This window comes from Oncorhynchus tshawytscha, linkage group LG07 (assembly GCF_018296145.1).
Source record: "Oncorhynchus tshawytscha isolate Ot180627B linkage group LG07, Otsh_v2.0, whole genome shotgun sequence".
Taxonomy (NCBI): Eukaryota; Metazoa; Chordata; class Actinopteri; order Salmoniformes; family Salmonidae; genus Oncorhynchus; species Oncorhynchus tshawytscha.
The window spans coordinates 66,222,184-66,247,709 of NC_056435.1; the positions used below are offsets into that span (position 1 = coordinate 66,222,184).

General features: G+C 47.3%; 1 protein-coding gene across 3 annotated transcripts in view; it reads right to left on the reverse strand.

The window, feature by feature from the left end:
- LOC112246274 (integrin alpha-7) overlaps positions 1-24,835 on the reverse strand; it is a 76,964-nt gene extending 52,129 nt beyond the window's left edge. For all 3 annotated transcript variants that reach the window (XM_042324836.1, XM_042324835.1, XM_042324837.1), the window contains exon 1: positions 24,174-24,835. In XM_042324836.1, coding sequence (XP_042180770.1) covers positions 24,174-24,385 — 212 coding nt within the window. In that variant the 5' untranslated portion in view covers positions 24,386-24,835. The remainder of the gene's footprint in view (positions 1-24,173) is intronic.
- Between the last annotated feature and the right edge of the window lie 691 nt (positions 24,836-25,526).

Consider the following 25,526-nt stretch of genomic DNA (forward strand, 5'->3'; position numbering starts at 1 on the left):
AACCAGCTACCTAGCCAGCCCTCTAGTCTGACAGCCAGCCACCCAGCCAGATACCTAGCCAGCCCTCTAGTCTGACAGCCAGCCAGCCCTCTAGTCTGACAGCCAGCCACCCAGCCAGCCACCTAGCCAGCCCTCTAGTCTGACAGCCAGCCACTCAGCCAGCCCCCTAGCCAACCCTCTAGTCTGACAGCCAGCCAACTAGACAGCCCTCTAGTCTGACAGCCAGCCACCCAGCCAGCCCTCTTGTCTGACAGCCAGCCCTCCAGCCAGTCCGCTTGTCTGACAGCCAGACACCCAGCTAGCTACCTAGCCAGCCCTGTAGTCTGACAGTCTGCCACCTATCCAGCCCTTTAGTCTGGCATCCAGCCACTGCCAGCCACCCAGCCAGCCCTCTTGTCTGACAGTCAGCCACCCAGCCAGCTACCTAGCCAGCCCTCTTGTCTGACAGCGAGCCACCCAGCCAGCTACCTAACCAGCCCTCTAGTCTGACAGCTAGCCACCCAGCCACCGAGCCAGCCCTCTATTCTGACAGCCAGCCACCCAGCCAGCCCTCTAGTCTGACAGCCAGCCACCCAGCCAGCCCTCTAGTCTGACAGCCAGCCACCCACCCAGCCAGCTCTCTAGTCTGACAGCCAGCCACCCAGCCAGCCACCTAGCCGGCCCTCTAGTCTGACAGCCAGCCAGCCAAATAGCCTTCTAGTCTGACAGTCAGCCACCTCATTAGCAGTCTTGTCTGACAGCAATCCACCCAACCAGCCTTCTAGTCTGACAGTCAGCCACCTAGACAGCCCTCTAGTCTGACAGCCAGCCACCTAGCCAGCCCTCTAGTCTGACAGCCAGCCAGCCCTCTAGTCTGACAGCCAGCCAGCCAGCCCTCTAGTCTGACAGCCAGCCACCCAACCAGCCCTCTAGTCTGACAGCCAGCCAGTAAGCCACCTAGCCAACCTCTAGTCTGACAGCCAGCCACCAAGCCAGCCCTCTAGTCTGACAGCCAGCCACCGAGCCAGCCACCCAGCCAGCCCTCTAGTCTGAAGGCCAGCCACCCAGCCAGCCCCCTAGCCAACCCTCTAGTCTGACAACCAGCCACCTAGCCGGCCCTCTAGTCTGACAGCCAGCCAGCCAAATAGCCTTCTAGTCTGACAGTCAGCCACCTCATTAGCAGTCTTGTCTGACAGCAATCCACCCAACCAGCCTTCTAGTCTGACAGTCAGCCACCTAGACAGCCCTCTAGTCTGACAGCCAGCCACCTAGCCAGCCCTCTAGTCTGACAGCCAGCCAGCCCTCTAGTCTGACAGCCAGCCAGCCAGCCCTCTAGTCTGACAGCCAGCCACCCAACCAGCCCTCTAGTCTGACAGCCAGCCAGTAAGCCACCTAGCCAACCCTCTAGTCTGACAGCCAGCCACCAAGCCAGCCCTCTAGTCTGACAGCCAGCCACCCAGCCAGCCACCCAGCCAGCCCTCTAGTCTGAAGGCCAGCCACCCAGCCAGCCCCCTAGCCAACCCTCTAGTCTGACAACCAGCCACCTAGCCGGCCCTCTAGTCTGACAGCCAGCCAGCCAAATAGCCTTCTAGTCTGACAGTCAGCCACCTCATTAGCAGTCTTGTCTGACAGCAATCCACCCAACCAGCCTTCTAGTCTGACAGTCAGCCACCTAGACAGCCCTCTAGTCTGACAGCCAGCCACCTATCCAGCCCTCTAGTCTGAAGCCAGCCACTATGCCAGCCACCCAGCCATCCCTCTTTTCTGACAGCCAGCCACCCAGCTACCTAGCCATTCCTCTTGTCTAACAGCCAGCCACCCAGCCACCTAGCCAGCCCTCTAGTCTGACAGCCAGCCACCCAGCCAGCCACCTAGCCAGCCCTCTAGTCTGACAGACAGCCAGCCAGCCCTCTAGTCTGACAGCCAGCCACCAAGCCAGTCCTCTAGTCTGACAGCCAGCCACCAAGCCAGTCCTCTAGTCTGACAGCCAGCCACCCAGCCAGCCCTCTAGTCTGACAGCCAGCCACCCAACCAGCTACCTAGCCAGCCCTCTAGTCTGACAGCCAGCCACCCAGCCAGCTACCTAGCCAGCCCTCTAGTCTGACAGCCAGCCAGCCCTCTAGTCTGACAGCCAGCCACCCAGCCAGCCACCTAGCCAGCCCTCTAGTCTGACAGCCAGCCACTCAGCCAGCCCCCTAGCCAACCCTCTAGTCTGACAGCCAGCCAACTAGACAGCCCTCTAGTCTGACAGCCAGCCACTCAGCCAGCCCTCTTGTCTGACAGCCAGCCCTCCAGCCAGTCCGCTTGTCTGACAGCCAGACACCCAGCTAGCTACCTAGCCAGCCCTGTAGTCTGACAGTCTGCCACCTATCCAGCCCTTTAGTCTGGCATCCAGCCACTGCCAGCCACCCAGCCAGCCCTCTTGTCTGACAGTCAGCCACCCAGCCAGCTACCTAGCCAGCCCTCTTGTCTGACAGCGAGCCACCCAGCCAGCTACCTAGCCAGCCCTCTAGTCTGACAGCTAGCCACCCAGCCACCGAGCCAGCCCTCTATTCTGACAGCCAGCCACCCAGCCAGCCCTCTAGTCTGACAGCCAGCCACCCAGCCAGCCCTCTAGTCTGACAGCCAGCCACCCACCCAGCCAGCTCTCTAGTCTGACAGCCAGCCACCCAGCCAGCCACCTAGCCGGCCCTCTAGTCTGACAGCCAGCCAGCCAAATAGCCTTCTAGTCTGACAGTCAGCCACCTCATTAGCAGTCTTGTCTGACAGCAATCCACCCAACCAGCCTTCTAGTCTAACAGTCAGCCACCTAGACAGCCCTCTAGTCTGACAGCCAGCCACCTATCCAGCCCTCTAGTCTGGAAGCCAGCCACTATGCCAGCCACCCAGCCATCCCTCTTTTGACAGCCAGCCACCCAGCTACCTAGCCATTCCTCTTGTCTGACAGCCAGCCACCCAGCCACCTAGCCAGCCCTCTAGTCTGACAGCCAGCCACCCAGCCAGCCACCTAGCCAGCCCTCTAGTCTGACAGACAGCCAGCCAGCCCTCTAGTCTGAAAGCCAGCCACCAAGCCAGTCCTCTAGTCTGACAGCCAGCCACCAAGCCAGTCCTCTAGTCTGACAGCCAGCCACCCAGCCAGCCCTCTAATCTGACAGCCAGCCACCCAACCAGCTACCTAGCCAGCCCTCTAGTCTGACAGCCAGCCACCCAGCCAGCTACCTAGCCAGCCCTCTAGTCTGACAGCCAGCCAGCCCTCTAGTCTGACAGCCAGCCACCCAGCCAGCCACCTAGCCAGCCCTCTTGTCTGACAGTCAGCCACCCAGCCAGCTACCTAGCCAGCCCTCTTGTCTGACAGCGGGCCAGCCAGCTACCTAGCCAGCCCTCTAGCCAACCCTCTAGTCTGACAGCCAGCCAACTAGACAGCCCTCTAGTCTGACAGCCAGCCACCCAGCCAGCCCTCTTGTCTGACAGCCAGCCCTCCAGCCAGTCCGCTTGTCTGACAGCCAGACACCCAGCTAGCTACCTAGCCAGCCCTGTAGTCTGACAGTCTGCCACCTATCCAGCCCTTTAGTCTGGCATCCAGCCACTGCCAGCCACCCAGCCAGCCCTCTTGTCTGACAGTCAGCCACCCAGCCAGCTACCTAGCCAGCCCTCTTGTCTGACAGCGAGCCACCCAGCCAGCTACCTAGCCAGCCCTCTAGTCTGACAGCTAGCCACCCAGCCACCGAGCCAGCCCTCTATTCTGACAGCCAGCCACCCAGCCAGCCCTCTAGTCTGACAGCCAGCCACCCAGCCAGCCCTCTAGTCTGACAGCCAGCCACCCACCCAGCCAGCTCTCTAGTCTGACAGCCAGCCACCCAGCCAGCCACCTAGCCGGCCCTCTAGTCTGACAGCCAGCCAGCCAAATAGCCTTCTAGTCTGACAGTCAGCCACCTCATTAGCAGTCTTGTCTGACAGCAATCCACCCAACCAGCCTTCTAGTCTGACAGTCAGCCACCTAGACAGCCCTCTAGTCTGACAGCCAGCCACCTATCCAGCCCTCTAGTCTGGAAGCCAGCCACTATGCCAGCCACCCAGCCATCCCTCTTTTCTGACAGCCAGCCACCCAGCTACCTAGCCATTCCTCTTGTCTGACAGCCAGCCACCCAGCCACCTAGCCAGCCCTCTAGTCTGACAGCCAGCCACCCAGCCAGCCACCTAGCCAGCCCTCTAGTCTGACAGACAGCCAGCCAGCCCTCTAGTCTGAAAGCCAGCCACCAAGCCAGTCCTCTAGTCTGACAGCCAGCCACCAAGCCAGTCCTCTAGTCTGACAGCCAGCCACCCAGCCAGCCCTCTAATCTGACAGCCAGCCACCCAACCAGCTACCTAGCCAGCCCTCTAGTCTGACAGCCAGCCACCCAGCCAGCTACCTAGCCAGCCCTCTAGTCTGACAGCCAGCCAGCCCTCTAGTCTGACAGCCAGCCACCCAGCCAGCCACCTAGCCAGCCCTCTTGTCTGACAGTCAGCCACCCAGCCAGCTACCTAGCCAGCCCTCTTGTCTGACAGCGAGCCACCCAGCCAGCTACCTAGCCAGCCCTCTAGCCAACCCTCTAGTCTGACAGCCAGCCAACTAGACAGCCCTCTAGTCTGACAGCCAGCCACCCAGCCAGCCCTCTTGTCTGACAGCCAGCCCTCCAGCCAGTCCGCTTGTCTGACAGCCAGACACCCAGCTAGCTACCTAGCCAGCCCTGTAGTCTGACAGTCTGCCACCTATCCAGCCCTTTAGTCTGGCATCCAGCCACTGCCAGCCACCCAGCCAGCCCTCTTGTCTGACAGTCAGCCACCCAGCCAGCTACCTAGCCAGCCCTCTTGTCTGACAGCGAGCCACCCAGCCAGCTACCTAGCCAGCCCTCTAGTCTGACAGCTAGCCACCCAGCCACCGAGCCAGCCCTCTATTCTGACAGCCAGCCACCCAGCCAGCCCTCTAGTCTGACAGCCAGCCACCCAGCCAGCCCTCTAGTCTGACAGCCAGCCACCCACCCAGCCAGCTCTCTAGTCTGACAGCCAGCCACCCAGCCAGCCACCTAGCCAGCCCTCTAGTCTGACAGCCAGCCAGCCGCCCACCCAGCCACCCAGCCAGCTCTCTAGTCTGACAGCCAGCCACCCTGCACCGCCACCTCTAGTGGAGCAGCCAGCCACCCACCCACCTAGCCAGCCCCCTAGTCTGACAGTAAATCTTTTCTTTTCAACATCTCCTTCACCAGTCTTTCTCATGTGTTCCAAATGGCACCCTATTCCCACATAGTGCACCTTAACAGCTCCCTACAACATAGGCTTACTGTTTCCCTAATAGCACAACATACTTCCATGGAAGTGCAGTCATGCATGCCACAGAAGTGATCTTCTCACTTAATGAGTCAAAGCCTACATGACTGTGTCCCAAATGACACCCAATTCCCTATATAGTGCACTATGTAGGGAATAGGTTGCTATTTGGGAAACAGTTCATGAGAAACAGCATCTGACATTATTATTAGACCTGGGTTCAAATACTATCAAAAACATGTTAAATACTTTATCTGAGCTTGACTGAACTTGCCTGGCACAATGGAATCAATAGAAAGGTCACAACAGTTCCAAACCCTACACATCAGGCACACCAGGAAGGCTAAAGGAAAGATTTCGAATACTATTTGAACCCTTGTCTGGTGTATGAGCAGCCACCGTCCATAACCTAGTGAATCTGTGCTAAGCTAAGCTAAATAAAGGGGAGCTGGGTAAGAGAAACAAGTTATCCCTAAAAGCATGATAAAAAGTTTAACCCTGTAAACAGCAGCATTCATCTAGTCCTCTGGTTTTTAAGGTAATACCTAAACTCTCCCACGTTATTGCATGTACTGCAGACACACATTACACAGGCAGGTGTTTTGGGTCCACTGGGGCAATAAAACATCTTCCATGCAGGAATGTGGAGCTAGGTCTATGCTAAGAGGAATATACTGGTACGTTGGCTTCCAACCTGTATTTGCAGCAATAGAAGCTTATACTCATCTAAAGATCCAGTACATATGAAGTTAAACACCTCATACACTATCTATAAGGCTTTACTCACAAAGACACACATCAATTCTGAAATTCACGGAGGGATTCATAGCACTTTCAACACGCAGTTACTATAGATATATAGGTTCTGGCTATACAATGTTCACTGCCAATGTTATTTACCTTGAAGGGGATGTACTGCTGTTTCCAAGGCTTCTTCTGTTATATGCAGATTGTATGTTAATCTGCATTTAACAGAGGAAGCCCTGAAAACAGCAGTGCATCTCATTCAAGGTAAATTGACTTGATGAAGCCGACTGCAAAATGCATTGTTCGTTGTAATGAAATGCAATCAATAAAAAAAGTACCGATCAAAATTCAATCAATGAAAATTGTATCTGTCAATATTCGATCAATCAAGGTTGGTCATTGTTTTTGTATTGCAGTCCACAATATACCATTATGATAGCTAAATACAACATCTCCTCTCTCAGTTATCTCATCTTTCCATAATCCACGGAGGGCAGATATCCACACCCATAGAGATCCTATTAAGTGTTCCAGAATGGGTAAAAAAACAACAACAGCCATATTGGTCAGGGAGAAATTTAAAAAACAGTCTAATTAGAATGAATGGAAGTAGAAGCATAATCCTGATTTTACTGAAGGAGGAAACTAAAGGTTAGGCATGTGATATATCAGAAATTGTGTAATAGAATTATTGTCAACCTAAAATATTGTTATATAATTAATTATATGGGTTTTATACACATTTTCTGTATAAATAGCCTCTAAACCACAGAAGAATGCTGAGGGGAGAACGGCTCATAATAATGTCTGGAACGGAGCGAATGGAATGGCATCAAAAACCTGGAGACCATGTGTTTAATGTACATGATACCATTCCACTGACTCCGCTCCAGTTATTACCACGAGTCCGTTCTTCCCAATTGAGGTGCCACCAACTTCCTGAGCTCTAAACTATATGTAACATTTTGTTTTCTTGGAAAGCTTTAAGTGCTGTTATATGATCCAATGTCAGTACTTTTTGCATTCACAACTTGTCTAAGTGCTATCATCAACTGATTAGAGCCAGTGTATGGCTGTCGATTGACTGCATTGTCTGAATGGAATGTTGGCATATACTCAGAGTCGATATTTAAGTCATAAGGAATTCCCCTCGACCACAAATTTGGAAAAACAAACATTCTTTCCATTGACCCCCATTGTGAAGAGCCAACTTCGTCATCGATTGTTTGTTACACAGAAATAACAAAACGTGCTGAAGAGCTGCTGTGTTGTTCAATGTATATGTAACCAGGTCAAACATCCCAACCCACAGTGTTCCCACTTAGGGAAATAGAGCCTGCGAGAAGAGCCCTGTGGCTTCAGGCCATTCAGCGTGGGAGAGTGGGAAATGTGGGGACCCGGTGTCCAAGTAGGCTATACATAGCTATGTTGTGGAAAACATTTCATCACAGGCAAGACATTTAACTTGTTTAGTATAGTCCGTTTGTATCTCAAATCACTACTTGTAGCTGTATACACTGAGTGTACAAAACATTTGGAACACCTTACTAAAATTGAGCTGCACCCCCCTCCTTTTCCTCTCAGAACACAAGGTGTCTACAAGGTGTCTACAAGGTGTCGAAAGCGTTCCACAGGGATGCTGACCCATGTTGACTCCAATGCTTCCCACAGTTGTGTCATGTTGGCTGGATGTCCTTTGGGTGGTGGACCATTCTTGATCCACACGGGAAACTGCTGAGCATAAAAAACCCATCAGCGTTGCAGTTCTTGACACAATGAAACTGGTGTGCCTGGAACCTACTACCGTACCCCATTCAAAGGCACTTAAATCTTTTGTCTTGCCCATACACCCTCTCAATGGCACACATAACAAAGCATGTCTCAATTGTCTCAAGGCTTAAAAATCCTTCTTTAACCTGTTTCCTCCCCTTCATCTACAATGATTCAAGTGGATTTAACAAGTGACATCAATAAGGGATCATAGCTTTTACCTGGATTCACCTGGTCAGTTTGTCCTGGAAAGAGCAGGGGTTCCTAATATTTAGTTCACTCAGTCTAGTCCGTTTGTTTGTTTTGTTCGTCGTGGCTAGCTTAATGTTCCGGTCAGTAGCTAGCTAGCACTGACTCGCGTGGCTGCTAGCGGCATCCGGGAAGTCCTACAATATTAGGTTTTTCTAAGTAGTGAAAATGCTAGGGAGAAGGCAATGTTGAAAAGTCATCTTTAGACACATTGTACTTTTCTTAAATGTAGTTTTGTAATTGACTAAAACAAGCAGACAACAAGAAAATGTTTGCAAAAGGTAAAGTTTTTGCTGTGAACCAATTGGGTAACCTCGTGTTGTTTTCCCATAAGGTGGACGGAGCCGCGACTTTCAATCTAAAATCAACTGGGAGTATTGACAGTAAATTTGAAAAATGTGTGCAATCATTCTTCTTACACTGTCTGGCTAGCTAGCTAAAAAACATACAATGCAGATCAATTCTTCAAATTCAGTATTTTACACAAAGTCTTATCACAGCACTGGCAAACCATGGTTGACCAACTCCCTGACTAACATGGTTGACCTTTATCCCATCACATGACCATTCTAGTATTCTAATACCGAATGCTATGTCCACACACCCCACTTCCCTCTCCCCCTGGCTTGATGGGGTATCTGGGTGTTGAGTGTGAAGGTGACAGAGTCTGTTGGAATGCCCTCATGTAGCCACCAGTACCACAGAATCCTACCACACAATCCCACACACACACACACACACACACACACACACACACACACACACACACACACACACACACACACACACACACACACACACACACACACACACACACACACACACACATACACACACACACACACACACACACACACACACACACACACACACACACACACACACACACACACACACACACACACACACACACACACACACACACATACACACACACACACACACACACACACACACATACACACATACACACATACACACACACACACACATACACACACACACACACACACACACACACACACACACACACACACACACACACACATACACACACACACACACACACACACACACACACACACACACATACACACACACACACACACACACACACACACACACACACACACACACACACACACACACACACACACACACACACACACACACCTACACACACACACACACACACACACACAGAATTCCTGGCCTGCCAACACGAGCCACAGCGTGCACCTGCATTAAACACCACTACGTGACAGAAAGGACTTCTCTCGTGATCCATTCACAGTTCCCATTCAGAAAGCTGCACATTTTCCCACAATGTCAATGTCCTCCTGAAGACTCGTGTTAGCTCCCTCCCTGAGATATTGCCTAGGCTTAGCTCAGTAGGCTAACATGGTCTTCAGTCACACAGACAATACTCACCAAAAAAAGGGAGAGATGTAAACTAATTGAAAATGTGTAATGATTCTGAGATTCTTCCTGAAGATAAAAGAAAGATAGCCTATTGTCTACAGAGAGACAGACAACCAACATTCGAACAGCCCCAGCACAAGGTGCACCTGTGTAATGACCATGCTGTTAATCAGCTTCTTGATATGCCACACCTGTCAGGTGGATGGATTATCTTGGCAAAGGAGAAATGCTCACTAACAGGGATGTAAACAAATTTGTGCACAGAATTTGAGAGAAATACGTATTTTTTTTGTATGGAATATTTCTGGGATCTTTTATTTCAGATCATGAAACATGGGACCAACACTTTACATGTTGCATTTATATTTAGTTCAGTTAAGATTCCTTGGCTATAAAGATGGGGAAAGGTCTGTCCATAATTAACAGATGCTCTGTTTTTATGACAGCACACCCCAAAAAGCAAGTCCTGCAGGCTGCAGTTTTGTCTAAACTTGATTATAGTCCAGTCATGTGGTCAAGTGCTGCAAAGAAGGACCTCGTTAAGCTGCAGCTGGTCCAGAACAGAGCCTCACGTCTTGCTCTTTCATTGCAATCAGAGAGCTAATATTCATACTATGCATGGCAGTCTCTCTTGGCTAAGAGTTGAGGAGAAACTAATTGCATCAGTTCTTCTTTGTAAAAGAAACATTTATGTGTTCAAAATTCAAAATTGTTTGTATAGTCAACTTAAACACAGCTCTGACACACATACTTACCCCACCATACATGCCACCAGGGGTCTTTTCACAGTTCCCAGCCCCAGAACAAATTGAAAGAAACATACAGTAATATACAGAGCCATTATTGTATGGACCTCTCTTCCATCTCACACTGCTCAAATGAACAGCAAACCTGGTTTCAAAAAACAGATAAAGCTCCTCTCCCCTGTTTGACCTAGATAGTTTGTGTGTGTGTTGATATGTAGGCTGAGTGCCATTTTTAAATTGAGGTAGTTCTGTCCTTGAGCTGTTCTCATCTATTGATGTTCTGTATTATGTTTCATGTTTAGTGTGGACCCCAGGAAGAGTAGCTGCTGCTTTCGCAACAGCTAACGGGGCTCATCATAAAATACCAAATACACATCTCCTATTATTGACTGATATAACTATTAAAGACACATCTATTATTGACTGATAGGACTAGTAAAGACACATCTATTATTGTCTGATATAACTATTAAAGACATCTATCATTGACTGATAGGACTATTAAAGTCATCTATAATTGACTGATAGGACTATTAAAGACACATCTATAATTGACTGATAGGACTATTAAAGACACATCTATAATTGACTGATAGGACTATTAAAGACACATCTATAATTGACTGATAGGACTATTAAAGACACATCTATAATTGACTGATAGGACTATTAAAGACACATCTATAATTGACTGATAGGACTATTAAAGACACATCTATAATTGACTGATAGGACTATTAAAGACACATCTCCCTATTATTGAGACAAAACAACACCCTTCTTGTCACCCCATTCACCCTCATATCCCAAATGTCCCCATCACACACACACAAAACAGATTCACACACAGATTCACACACTCGCGCGTGCGCATGCACACACACACACACACACACACACACACACACACACACACAGATAAAGCAACATCTCACGGCACAACACCACGCCCCTATTCGACCTAGATATTTTGTGTATTGTATTTATATGTAGGCTATAGGTGCCATTTTTAAATGTATGTAGTTCTATTCTTGAGCTGTTCTTGTCTACTAATGTTCTGGATGATGTCATATTTCACTCACACACACCCCAATCACCCTGGTTCCCATGTGGTTACTGAGGAGGATGCTCACTGACCCCAACACACAGGATCCTGTTCCCCACCCCCCACCTGGACCCCTAGTTGTCCTCCATTCTCCACACCCACCCCCAGTGATCCCATCCTCCCTACCCATCCTCCCATGCTCCCATCCCTCACCCATCCTCCCATCCCCTAGTCACCCCTCCCTCACCCATCCTCCCTACCCCCAGTCACCCCATCTCCCCCTATCCCATCCCCCAATCACCCATCCTCTCATCCCCCAGTCACCCCTCCCTCACCCATCCTCCCATCCCCCAAACCCATGACACTCTCTCTCTCACTGAGCTCAGTTCCTCTCTCAGTTAGTGACTGAGCAGCCATTCCTTGTGTGACTCAGACAGCTTGAAGGCTCCCCATATCATTATTTCAGTGGCAGCTTGTCGGCTACCCTCCGTTGTGACTCACATCTGATCTCACACAGAAGCTGTTTTTAACAAGCTTATCCTTCCACTTTATGTGACACATACGACAATGATGACACACACTTCAAACCTGGTCCTAGATCTGTTTGTGCTGCCTTGCCAACTCCTATTGTCACGGTTACACTAAACAATGACCATAGGAGTTTTCAAGACAGCACAAACAGATCTGGGACCAGGCTATATTTCCACCAAAAGGGAGATGGAATGCCAACTGGAGAGAGAGAGAGAGAGACACACATCTTCTGTTGACTTTGACAGGCTATTGTTTAGACAAGCAGGTGGGGCACGGGCTGCAGACACTGTGTAATCAAATCATGAAAAAATCAGCTTATCCACAAAGAAACTCTCGTGAGAAAAAGTTGTGCCTACATTCTGATTAATGGTAATGCATTACTTTATGTGAAGATAATCACATAAGAAATAGGTTTCTAAAGGAGACTTGAAGTGCAGATAAATCATTTGTTCATTCCATGTAGGAGTTAGTTGTTAGTCCTCTGCAGTCAGTGTCTCCCACAAACTCAGAATGAGACCCTGATGCCCTGGAGGCTGATACCCTGATGCCCTGGAGGCTTATACCCTGATACCCTGGAGGCTGATACCCTGATACCCTGGAGGCTGATACCCTGGAGGCTGATACCCTGATACCCTGTAGGCTGATACCCTGGAGTCTGATACCCTGATAGCCCTGGAGACTGATACCCTGATACTGGAGGCTGATACCCTGATACCCTGGAGGCATTAGATTCAGCCTTTTATGAATTGAAGGACAATTATGAAAAACGGATGGACAAGAATGACAAATCATTTAATACGTTTGTTTCTCTTTTTCATTGTAATTGTTTTTTTTTTGGGGGGGGGAGACTAAAATAGAGACACCCCAAATATCATGGTATAATACATACTGGATGGCACTTTCAAGTGAATTTCCTGCTGTAACAAGACTTTTGGAATTGATTCATTATTTATTTTAACAGGAAAATGAACCAAACCTAAGGTGAAGCATTTAATGTGGTAAAACATCTTAATTATATTGAAAAAAATCCACCTTGCATCGATTAAAGTTCAAAATGTTATGGCCCCCCTTAAACTGGGTCTGTGCCCCATCTTGGCCACGCCATTGACCTAAACAGTTAGGGCGAGGGACTATAAAACGTATCTTAGTTCAGTGTGTAGGGGAAACTGAACTCAACACACTGAACTGAAACAGAGGGCTACAACAACTGTATAAACTGAGGACAGGAGGGTCATTCTGTATGGCTTTACAGCTATATGGCTTCATAATGGTCCACAGAGCAGTCTAGTCCAGACCAGCAGGGAGTCCAAGGGCTTCTTTTGACAGATTTCAGATTTTCCCTGCTGATTGTTCTTCTGTTTTCCTGATAGGAGAACAACAGCTGAGACGACTGTGGTCTGACTCATCAAACCTTTAAGTACATGTCTAATGCCCACCCTGGAGAGTACTGGATTGGACAGAGAAGGGGGAGATGGGGGGGACATAGAGAGAGAGACAGAGAGAGAGACAGAGAGAGACAGAGAGACAGAGAGACAGAGAGACAGAAAGACAGAGAGACAGAAAGACAGAGAGAGATGGGGGGGAGAGAGAGAGAGAGTGGGGGAAAGAGAGAGAGACAGAGAGACAGAGAGACCGAGAAACAGGGAGAGAGAGAGAGAGAGAGAGAAAAGAGACAGACAGAGAGAGAGGGGGGGGGAGAGAGAGATGGGGAGAGAGAGACAGAGGGGGGGGCAGAGAAAGACAGTGACAGCTGCAATACAATACCAGTTGAATAACTATCCAATGAGTGCATGATCCATGGATTTTAGTCATAATGGAAGTTTTCATGCTTGAGATTATTCACATACAGACTCAATGTATCTCGAGTTTCACTGATCACGTCTTTCCATTAGTATCCCATCATTGCACTGTCTGCAGCCCTGGACTATGGAAACTCAAGAACACTCTATACGTTCACAATATGTAGCCAGAAACAATGGACCTGCTGAAGGTTGAAATTAACAAAAGTATGACAAAACAAACATATTCCAACTCTATTGATGATCCTTATGGCAGAACAGAATAGAATAGAATCTAGTCGAATGGAATGGAATATAACAAAATAGAATCTAATAGAATAGAATCAAATAGAACAGAATAGAATGTAATAGTATAGACTAGAATAGAACATTATCGAATATAATAGAACAATATAGAATAGAATAAAATAGAATATAATCTAATAGAACAGAATTGAACAGAACATAATAGAATAGAATAGAACACATCATAATATAATAGAATCTAATAGAATAGAATAGATAAAAATCTAATAGAAATTACTAGAATAGAACAGAATCTCATAGAACAAAACAGAATATAAAACAAAATAATCTAGTAGAATATAATATAATCTAATAGAACAAAATAGAACATAATAGAATCTAATAGTATAGACCAAAATAGAACATAATCTAATAAAATAGAAGACTATAAAATGTAATAGAATATAATAGAATCTAATAGAACAGAATTTAACAGAATAGAATTTACTAGAATAGAATAGAGCTAAGGTGGATACCGCTGTAGAACTATGCTTTCCTTAATGTGTTGTCTACCCCTTGTAAATGTCCTAGAGGACAATAGTGCCTCCTCCAGATCAACCCCACGCAGGCATCTTCAGCATCTTCTTCTCACGTCACCACCTACCCCCTCCCATCCTGCCCCCCTCCTATCAGATCAATATTTGAACGCCCATTTCCAACAAGGATTTCTTATCTTTTATCATTTCTTATTGTTGTATGCATTGTTGAGAAGAAACCTGCAAGTAAGCATTTCGTTGGACAATGTATACCAAATAAAACTGGACTTGAACGTGACTTGAGGATGGGGGAAGGAGTGACCCTGAGGTACCAAGTCTAAAGATCCAACCACCCCCATTAAAACACTCCCTCCACCAATAGGTGCTCCAGAATCCATGAGATGTGTACATGTGTTAGATATTGATTGACACATTGCAGGGTGTGAGAAACAAAAGGTTATGGTTCATTTAAAATGGATGCCAAGCAGATGCACGGATGTTATAGATATAATGGAAAATCAAAGACGACGGCCAACTAACAGAACATGAATAAGACCACTGAAATGGAACAAACCAGGAGGCCGTCATCCATGCACACACCTGGCCACTGGGAATGCTTAATTGCTTAATCTGCACCCAGTCCACACAGTATATCCCCCCCATCAATTAATTCCTGAATAAATATTGAGCCAAGCCATTGACTGGTCCTTTAGCATTCTGATCACACTGCCTGGTCCCCTTGGCTGCCGGTCCAGTTCTGCTTCAGTAAGCATTCCACTCAGACCAATCTGCTGTCTAGCCTCGAGCCACAGCAGCAGGTCATCTGTTTACATTATCTGTCCCCTGCTATCCTACCTCAGGTGTAACCAGGCCTTTATGGATTTTGCTAAACTGATTGGGAGTGCTGGACTGCTGCCTATAGTATGCTCCCATTCAACATTCATCAAATTATACATTCAACTTGAAATAATAATAATTATAATATGCATACCATTTCGCAGAAACAAATTAGAATCATGTATGCACATATGGGTGGCTCCAGCAGGAAATGAACCCACAATTCCTGGCAGTGTAAACACAGTACCAACTCTGATCCAACTGAGCCACACAGGATTTCCTGAGATCTGAGATGATGTGCTGTGTGTGTATATTTATACACTAAGTGGACAAAACACTAGGAACACCTGCTCTTTCCATGGCATACACTGACCAGGTGAATCCAGATGAAAGTTATGATCCCTTATTGAATCCACTTCAGTCAGTGTAGATGAAGGGGAAGAGACGGGTTAAAGAAGGATTTGTAAGTTTTGAGATAATTGAGACATGGATTGGGCAAGAGAAAAGATTTAAGTGCCTTTGAACGGGGTATGGTAGGTAGTAGGTGCCAGGTGAGAGAATGTCAAGAACTGCAACGCTGATGGGTTTTTCATGCTCAGCAGTTTCAGTGTGGATCAAGAATGGTCCACCACCCAAAGGACATCCAACCAAATTGACACAACTGTGGGAAGCACTGGAGTCAACATGGGTCAGCATCCCTGTGGAACGCTTTCGACACCTTGTAGACTCCATCCCCCCGATGAATTGAGGCTATTCTGTGGGCAAAAGTGGGTGCGGCTCAATTTTAGTAAGGTGTTCTTAATGTTTTGTACACTCAGTGTATGTAGATTCTTTAAATATGGCTATGTTTACATGCAGTATGTCTCCCATCATACAGGCCCTGGATTAAATGCGTAGAAGGCCTCATGATTTATGAATATCTGCAGTTTCAACGGAAGGTGTGAGGGGAGAGGAGGAGGGAGGGAGGGAAGGGAAGGGAGGGGGAGAGGAGGAGGGAGGGGAGGGAGGGGGAGAGGAGAGGAGGGAGGGTGAGAGGAGGAGGGAGGGGAGAGGAGGGGGGAGGAATAGAGGGAGGAAAGGATAGAGAGAGGAGCTTCCTACGCCTTCCATGTCACAGTCGGGTGCTTGAGTCAACTAGAACTAATTCATGACCAGCTGAGCTGTTCATCATTGAAACAACAGAGACAAAACAACTCTCTTGTCCGGAGTTGAATCATACATCAATGATTAGTCCTATCCAAGCCAATAGTCCGATCAGAGAGAGAGAGAGAGAGAGAGACAGAGAGAGAGCGAGAGAGAGAGAGAGAGAGAGACTGGATTGATCTCATTCTCTTGCTGTTAGAAGAAAGTAATTCTGATCCTGTAACCGATAAGACTGAAGTGTGTTCTAACTGCTAAGGAGTCACAGTGTGTTTGTTGCTCACTGACGAATGAGCAAGCAGCTAAATTATGTTACACACACACACACACACACACACACACACACACACACACACACACACACACACACACACACACACACACACACACACACACTCAAAGACAGAACAACGGAGCAGAAGGTTTGTTTTGCGCCTCCATCAGATCTTAGCTAGCAGTGTTTCTCCCTGACTCTGCAGATTGTCTTTCCCTTCCCTGTCTGTCTGTTCTGTCTGTAGCCCTAGCTGCCTGTCTGTCTGTTCTGTCTGTAGCCCTAGCTGCCTGTCTGTCTGTTCTGTCTGTAGCCCTTGCTGCCTGTCTGTCTGTTCTGTCTGTAGCCCTAGCTGCCTGTCTGTCTGTTCTGTCTGTAGCCCTAGCTGCCTGTCTGCCTACATGGGCTGCACAGTAATATTGCCAAAAGCTCTCACGCCACTCCCCACTGAGTTTTATTCACTGGCTCCACCGTGGGAGAATGTTAAAAAGACAGAGAGGGAATGGTGTGGGAGGAAGAAACACAGCAGCGTGCTGTGTGTGTGTGTGTGTGTGTATTCGTGTGTGTGTGTGTATTCGTGTGTGTGTGTGTATTCGTGTGTGTGCGTGTGTGCGTGTGCGTGTGTGTGTGTGTGTGCGTGCGTGCGTGTGTGTGTGCGTGTGCTCAACTTTGTAATACTGTAGTACACAACACCCCTTTCTCCCCATTGCTGATCCATCACAAACAGGTAAACACCAGTACAAGTACAACAGCAATGCTCTGACATTTACGAGTCCTGCATTTGAATGGCCCCTGGGAGTTTCGGCAAGCAGAATTACTATTTGTGAATGTCAAAAAAAAGGAGAAGAGGATAGACCTTGAAAAAAAATGTATGAATTGAATTAGGGAGGAAAAGGGGGCGGGTTCATTGTTAACCCTTAAGCTGCTTTTCTAAAGGAGGGGTTTATTTGTCCATTTTAATGCAAATTAGCTCTCAGGAATGGCTCAATGTGTTTGGAATGTGTGAAGGAGTTTTGTATGGTGCCCTTTCTAACACATTCATAAATGTGTTATGCAGACACAAAGAGGGACTTCTGTGTCTCCTAATGTAATACCAGGGACTTCTGTATCTCCTACTGTAAGACCAGGGACTTCTGTATCTCCTACTGTAAGACCAGGGACTTCTGTATCTCCTACTGTAAGACCAGGGACTTCTGTATCTCCTACTGTAAGATCAGGGACTTCTGTATCTCCTACTGTAAGACCAGGGACTTCTGTATCTCCTACTGTAAGACCAGGGACTTCCTACTGTAAGACCAGGGACTACTGTATCTCCTACTGTAAGACCAGGGACTTCTGTATCTCCTACTGTAAGATCAGGGACTTCTGTATCTCCTACTGTAAGATCAGGGACTTCTGTATCTCCTACTGTAAGATCAGGGACTTCTGTATCTCCTACTGTAAGACCAGGGACTTCTGTATCTCCTACTGTAAGACCAGGGACTTCCTACTGTAAGACCAGGGACTTCTGTATCTCCTACTGTAAGATCAGGGACTTCTGTATCTCCTACTGTAAGATCAGGGACTTCTGTATCTCCTACTGTAAGACCAGGGACTTCCTACTGTAAGACCAGGGACTACTGTATCTCCTACTGTAAGATCAGGGACTTCTGTATCTCCTACTGTAAGATCAGGGACTTCTGTATCTCCTACTGTAAGATCAGGGACTTCTGTAGTTCCTACTGTAAGACCAGGGACATCTGTATCTCCTACTGTAAGATCAGGGACTTCTGTATCTCCTACTGTAAGACCAGGGACTTCTGTATCTCCTACTGTAAGACCAGGGACTTCTGTATCTCCTACTGTAAGACCAGGGACTGTCATCTGCCCCCTCCTAAAAAAAAAAAAAAAAAAAAACTGAAACTGAAAAAGAAAGCTGAAAACGTGTCAAATGTTAAACACAACTTTATCGGCAAAGTGAAAAAGAAAAAGAGCAATTCAACTGCATGGCAGCATGATGATGTACAGTTTCATGTACCTAGTCAAGCCCTCGGCTCCAGATAAACTGGGATAGGGTCTAATATAGGCGGCCTTCACACTAAGAATGGAACTGGCCTCACAACATGAAGCTCAGTGCAACCTGACCCGCTGTAGTCCCTGTGGTGGAAACCAAGGACGCTTTAGGTCTACTGACATCAACAGTCAACCAGTCTACCAGTAGGGAAGACACTTTAAAAACGACCAGTAACAAATTCACATACAGAAGCTTCCAAGGTAGTGAGAGATTTACTGTAGGGCTATTTTCCTGGAAACAGATTAAGCCTAATTCTGAACTACAAAGCACAATCAATAGATTTAATTGGTCCAGGACTAGGTGTAATTTGTGTCTGGGAAACTATCCCTAAATGTTTACAGATTAAAATGGGGAGTAGGATAACAACAAAAATACTCAGTTGACTCAAAACCTACTGTCTGTCTTGGCTTCCAGTTGACCAGGAGACGACAATACAGGGATAATAGACATCTACCAGGGGACTCATATAGAACTTATAGCATGATGTGTGACCTGCATTACAGAGGACAGTGACTGTTCTCCCAGACAGCAGAGGAGAACGCCCTCATGTAAACCATGAGACCAACATAGGAGGCGGCAGGTAGCCTAGTGGTTAGAGCGTTGGTCCAGTAACCGAAAGGTTGCTAGATTGAATCACCGAGCTGACAAGGTACAAATCTGTCGTTCTGCCCCTGAACAAGACAGTTAACCCACTGTTCCTAGGCCGTCATTGAAAATAAGAATTTGTTCTTAACTGACTACCAAGTTAAATAGTGGTGAAGTAAAAAAATATATATAGATAAAGTATTATAAGCTACTGGATGACATCATTCTAAAGCCAATGGTACCTAACGTAAATAGACAATATTGCTAAAACCTCACCACACAGTTAATACCAAAGCATCTGTCTTAGGCAGTGCTCACCTACTTCTTAGGACATCATTTTCACATTTACGTATACACAAAAAGCAAGATGGGCGATCAGACCTACTGAGGCAATTTGGCCAATGGAGAGGTCTTTTCCATCAAGCAAAGAGCTATTACAGGATCCCCCTCTCATACCAGTATAAACAGACACATAACACCAGCAGCAGCCCCTACACACATGCCTAGACCAATGGCTGCTGAGGGGAGAAGGGCTCATAATAATGGCTGGAACGGAGCGAATGGAATGGCATCAGGCACATGGGAACCATGTATTTGATACCATTCCACCGGTTCCACTCCAGCCATAACCCCAAGCCCGTCCTCCCCAATTAAGGTGCTACCAATCTCCTGTGGCCTAGACCATCTATATGTACACAAGCATGTAAACACACACGCCAGACCATCTCATCCACTTGACTAGCAGGACAAGGTGTGTGTGTCTGTGTGTGTGTGTGTGTGTGTGTGTGTGTGTGTGTGTGTGTGTGTGTGTGTGTGTGTGTGTGTGTGTGTGTGTGTGTGTGTGTGTGTGTGTGTGTGTGTGTGTGTGTGTGTGTGTAGACTGCGTGCAGTATAGACCTAGATTAATATTTTATATTCTAGTAGGCATGCCAACGACATCAGCAAATGTAAAGGTTACGAGTCACTGGATCTATAATAGAATATAAAATAATTTGACAGTATTGACAATGACTCAGAATGAAGAATGACAAAGCAACTATATCCAGTTTAAGACTGTTGAGTGTCAAGATACTCTGGAGCCTGGCTAAGAACACAATGCACTATACCCACTGAAACCCAAACCTGTCTGTAACACAAAAACTCAATGAGTCAATAGCATCTAATTACTAAGCTTCAAGCTTGAGGCTAATCATGTTTGGCACCTCTTCTGATGAAAGGTTCCATACAACAGACACTTCTTTCAACTCAAATACCAGTTCTGGTTGTAGTCAAAGTTCTGTACAGGATTAGTTCTCAGCTGGTTTTTCCTCGGGACACAAATTGAACCAGGTTGTCTCAGTCCCGATCCAATATTTTGCATCACGAAAAAAAATAATAGTCAAAATACAATCGGGAAAACTCTATTTGTAGCAATTATGTGACAAGAGAACAACATTTTTTCACGTCTTTCATTGTCAATAATAACGTTTATCCCATATGAAGAATGTTAATAAACTCACCTGTCTTGAGACTAAAGAAATACCAAAGTAGTACTACTAATAGCTCCATATTGAAAATACTGTGATTGAAAAAAAAAATTTCAGAGATAATTATTATTATTTATTATTTAAATGTCATCTATAATCATGTCTACACACTTTCTACTTGTTTTAAAGTAATTTGAGTTCAGACTGGAGTATTTCTGCATACATTATTATTATTATTTTTACTTAGACACCCATGACTCACTCAAAACCTCCCTCGACCCAAATGTTGGTCGCGACCCACCAGTTGAGAATCGCTGCTGTAAAGGATCTTATGCCTTGGTAACATGGTAACATGTGCACCTACTTTCAAAGAAGGTTTACCTAAAAGTATGTTTCCGGGGCTTAATCAAATACCTCAAAATGATACTGTTCAGTGAGAGAAAACAAGAGCGAGGTGAGCACATGGTGATCTCGGGGTGAGCACATGGTGATCTCGGGGTGAGCACATGGTGATCTCGGGGTGAGCACATGGTGATCTCGGGGTGAGCACATGGTGATCTCGGGGTGAGCACATGGTGATCTCGGGGTGAGCACATGGTGATCTCGGGGTGAGCACATGGTGATCTCGGGGTGAGCACATGGTGATCTCGGGGTGAGCACATGGTGATCTCGGGGTGAGCACATGGTGATCTCGGGGTGAGCACATGGTGATCTCGGGGTGAGCACATGGTGATCTCGGGGTGAGCACATCGTGATGGCACAGTTACTGGCATCAACAGGGTTGCTTCCTAATCTTAGCTACTGGCACCAGGTTTGCTCATATCATTCAAGGAAGATTCACAGCATATCAGCTCTCCATGAAATAATGGTTAACATAAGGTCCAGGAAAGAGATGCTATTGGCCAATACGTGGCGGTGCCGGCCAATGGGGACGACACTCGATGACCGAAGCCTGCCCGGATCCTGGCTTCCCGCCACTGTCTGTGAGTGCTGACGTTTGGCTGAAGTTATCCCTCTGACGGTCCTCATGGCGTGCTGGCCGACAGGTCGACTCCACTAAGAGTAAAATAAGCGTCCGGCTGCTAAATACGGACCTGCTAAACAGGACCTATAGTAAATTAACACTGACTTCAACACGTACAAGAGTACCAAGCCTCTTGTTCAGAGTCAGCTCTACTGATAGAAGAGCAACACCTACAAATGGACTTCTTGTCTGTATATTTTAATGTGGACAGGTTCTAGTAAATGAACAGTGACTACAAACACCAGACTGTTTAGATCGACAGAGAGAACAGAAAACACTGGGGGGGAAAAAGCCACTCAAACAGTTTGCAGGATACAATAATAACAACCAGCAAGGAATTGGAATGATTGATCAGCTCTTGCAAATAAATGGGAAGAATACTGGAGGTATAACATGATTAACTATACTGAACACCAATTGCAAGTAATTCATGTAATGAATGACTCATTTTAAAGACTGCTTCATTCTATGTCTGTGCTACTGCAGGACAGAGACATAAGACTACTTCCTTCCTTTGCAGAAAGACACTGTGAGACAGGTAAACATTTCAGGCAGAGCTGACTCAGAGCTGACTCAGAGCTGACTCAGAGCTGACTCAGAGCTGACTCAGTGCTGACTCCGTGCTGACTCAGAGCAGACTCAGAGCAGACTCAGAGCTGACTCCGTGCTGACTCAGAGCTGACTCAGAGAAGACTCAGAGCATACTCAGAGCTGACTCCGTGCTGACTCAGAGCTGACTCAGAGCAGTCTCAGAGCAGACTCAGAGCAGACTCCGTGCTGACTCAGAGCAGACTCAGAGCAGACTCAGAGCAGACTCAGAGCAGACTCAGAGCAGACTCAGAGCTGACTCAAAGCTGACTCCGTGCTGACTCAGAGCTGACTCAGAGCTGACTCCGTGCTGACTCCGTGCTGACTCAGAGCAGTCTCAGAGCAGACTCAGAGCTGAATCCGTGCTGACTCCGTGCTGACTCAGAGCAGACTCTGTGCTGACTCAGAGCAGACTCAGAGCTGACTCAGAGCAGACTCAGAGCTGACTCCGTGCTGACTCAGAGCAGACTCAGAGCAGACTCAGAGCTGACTCCATGCTGACTCCGTGTTGACTCCGTGTTGACTCAGAGCTGACTCCGTGCTGACTCCGTGCTGACTCAGAGCTGACTCAGAGCTGACTCCGTGCTGACTCAGTGCTGATTCAGAGCTGACTCCGTGCTGACTCAGAGCTGACTCAGAGCTGACTCAGAGCTGACTCAGAGCTGGCGGATGTGCTGCTGTCTTATAGTGTTCCAGGGACACCAATAACAACCTCCTGCCACACACACAATCCACTACTCCTCCTGCCACACACACAATCCACTACTCCTCCCACCACACACACCATCATAAACTACTGCAGCATGTCTGTCCACTGCTAAATTGCATTAGTAAAACCACTCTCTCTCGACTCCAGATCTACGTTCTGTACAAGCATGCACGCACGCACACACATGCATACACACACACACGTGCATGCACCCACACACAAACACAAACACACACCACCCCTACACTACCGCTGCATATCTGTCCTGAACTGCAACAGTAAAATGTGAGTAAAATCCATCCACCCTCTCTCTCTCCCCCTCTTTTCCTCTCTCCCTCTCCTCCGTATCTCTCCCCCTCTCTCTCTCTCCCTCTCTCTCTCCCTCCCTCCTTCCCTCTCCTCCCTCTCCTCTCTCCCCCTCTCTCTCTGTCCCTCTCTCTCTCCCCTTTATCACTCCCTCTTTCAATCTCTCCCACCTTCCCTTTCTATCTCCCCCCTCTCTCTCTCTCCTCCCTCTCTCTCTCTCGTCCCTCTTTCCCTCTCTCCCTTTATCACTCCCTCCCTCAATCTTCCCTCTCTACCTCTTTCTGTATCTCCCCCTTCCCTCTCTATCTCTCTCCCTCTCTCTCTCTCTCCCTCTTTCCTCTTTCCCTCTCCCTCTCTCCCTCTCTCCCACTCTCCCTCCCTCTCTCCCTCTCTCCCTCTCTCCCTCTCTCCCTCTCCTCCTGATCTATCTGCTGATTCAGCTATACAGTCAGTCTCACCCTGCACCCCATCCAACTCACTGTAAATCACATGGCAGTGGGACCATTAAATTAGCTACAGGGTGCCCTCTCTGCATGCACATACACACACATACACACACACACGCACACACACACAAACACACACACACACAACCATAATGAAACTAGTGCTCCCAGTGCAGTGCTTCTAAATACAGCATCATGGATTAAATGTTATCAATACCTGAATGACTGAATCGAAGGACTGCATGATACAATCAGTGCAATGTAGAAATGCTGACTAGAGTAACTGTTTCAACTCCACTCAATCAGTATGGTCCACTGTTAGTGCCCCCCCCGTACCCATAAAATCACACACTGATAGAGACACATGCTACGCAGCCAGCCAGCCTCTGACTTACCAACTGTGTGGTTCTGGTGTGAGTTGCTGGTGAAGCGCTAAAGAGAATCCAAAAAAGCTGCCGGTCTCCCCCTCCTTGGTCAGAGTCATGCTAGTATCCAGGTTGAACCCTGCAACAGTCAGGAAATAGACGGAGAGAAAGAGAGAATGGAGGAGGAGACACCGGTGCTGTGAAAGAGAGACCGAGATTCCATGTCTCAGATGTGGTGCCATAGTCCTGGAGAATGAGCAGGTTCCTCAGCAGAGCAGGTCCCTCAGCAGAGCAGGTTCCTCAGCAGAGCAGGTTCCTCAGCAGAGCAGGTTCCTCAGCAGAGCGGGTCCCTCTCAGCAGAACAGAGCAGAGCAGCCCCTGTTCAGTTACAGATTAACAAAGAGTTCTATATTCCCTGTGTTTTAATTTAATGCTGAGTGGATGAAGAAAAAGGATAAGTGCTGCTTGACTCTCCTCTTCTGGCTCGGTTGATATTTCCCTTGTTTCCTTTTCTCACTCTCTTTCTGTTCTCTCCTCCTACGTCTTCTGCTGTCAGTCTGCAGGAGCAGCCTGAGAAAATGTGGCTGCGTGAGCCAGCTTGTGTGTGAGAGAGTGTGTGTGAGAGAGAGAGAGTGTGTGTGGTGTGCAGTGTGTATACCTCCCCCTCCTCTGCTGTGTGACTGAGAGAGACAGAGGACAAGTGCCTTGAATAGCCCGCTCACTCCTCCCCCCTCCTCTACTCATTCAATCTCTCTCTCTTTCTGCCCTTTCTCTTTCTCTCTCTCTCTCTCTCTCTCTCTCTCTCTCTCTCTCTCTCTCTCTCTCTCTCTCTCAGCTGACATCAACACTCAAGGGACTGCTGCCAAAATACCAGGCAAGGTTGTCAAGATACTTGGACCCAATTGAATCAGAAAATAATGAAAAGAAAGCAGCCATTTTTTTTATCTGTTAAACTCACAGTGTCCAAAAGGAATCCATCCCCTTCAGTAAATGGAACAGGTGCTTGGATATCTGAAAAGAAGACAAGAGGAACATGGTCAATAGTTCTGGCAGGAGAACACGGTTGATCAATAACATGGTGAACTTAAGATCTTCTTCTTTTCTTCTTCTCTGAAAAAAAAAAAAAAACATGAAATGTAGACCTGGAATCTTTTAATTAAACTTCCAGTAATCCAACATTTTAAAAAAATATGGAAAAATGACATTTCTAAAATATTGAAATTGAAGATAGCTGTTAGCTGCTAGAGTAACAGGGTGATCAATAATGCTCTAAAGATTATTTTTCTTTCAGAGAACCTGTATGGAATCTGGGCTGGAGTCCAATAACTTGCAGTGATCTGGAATGAACCTCCCAGACAATGGAACACGGTAATGTGCACAGTG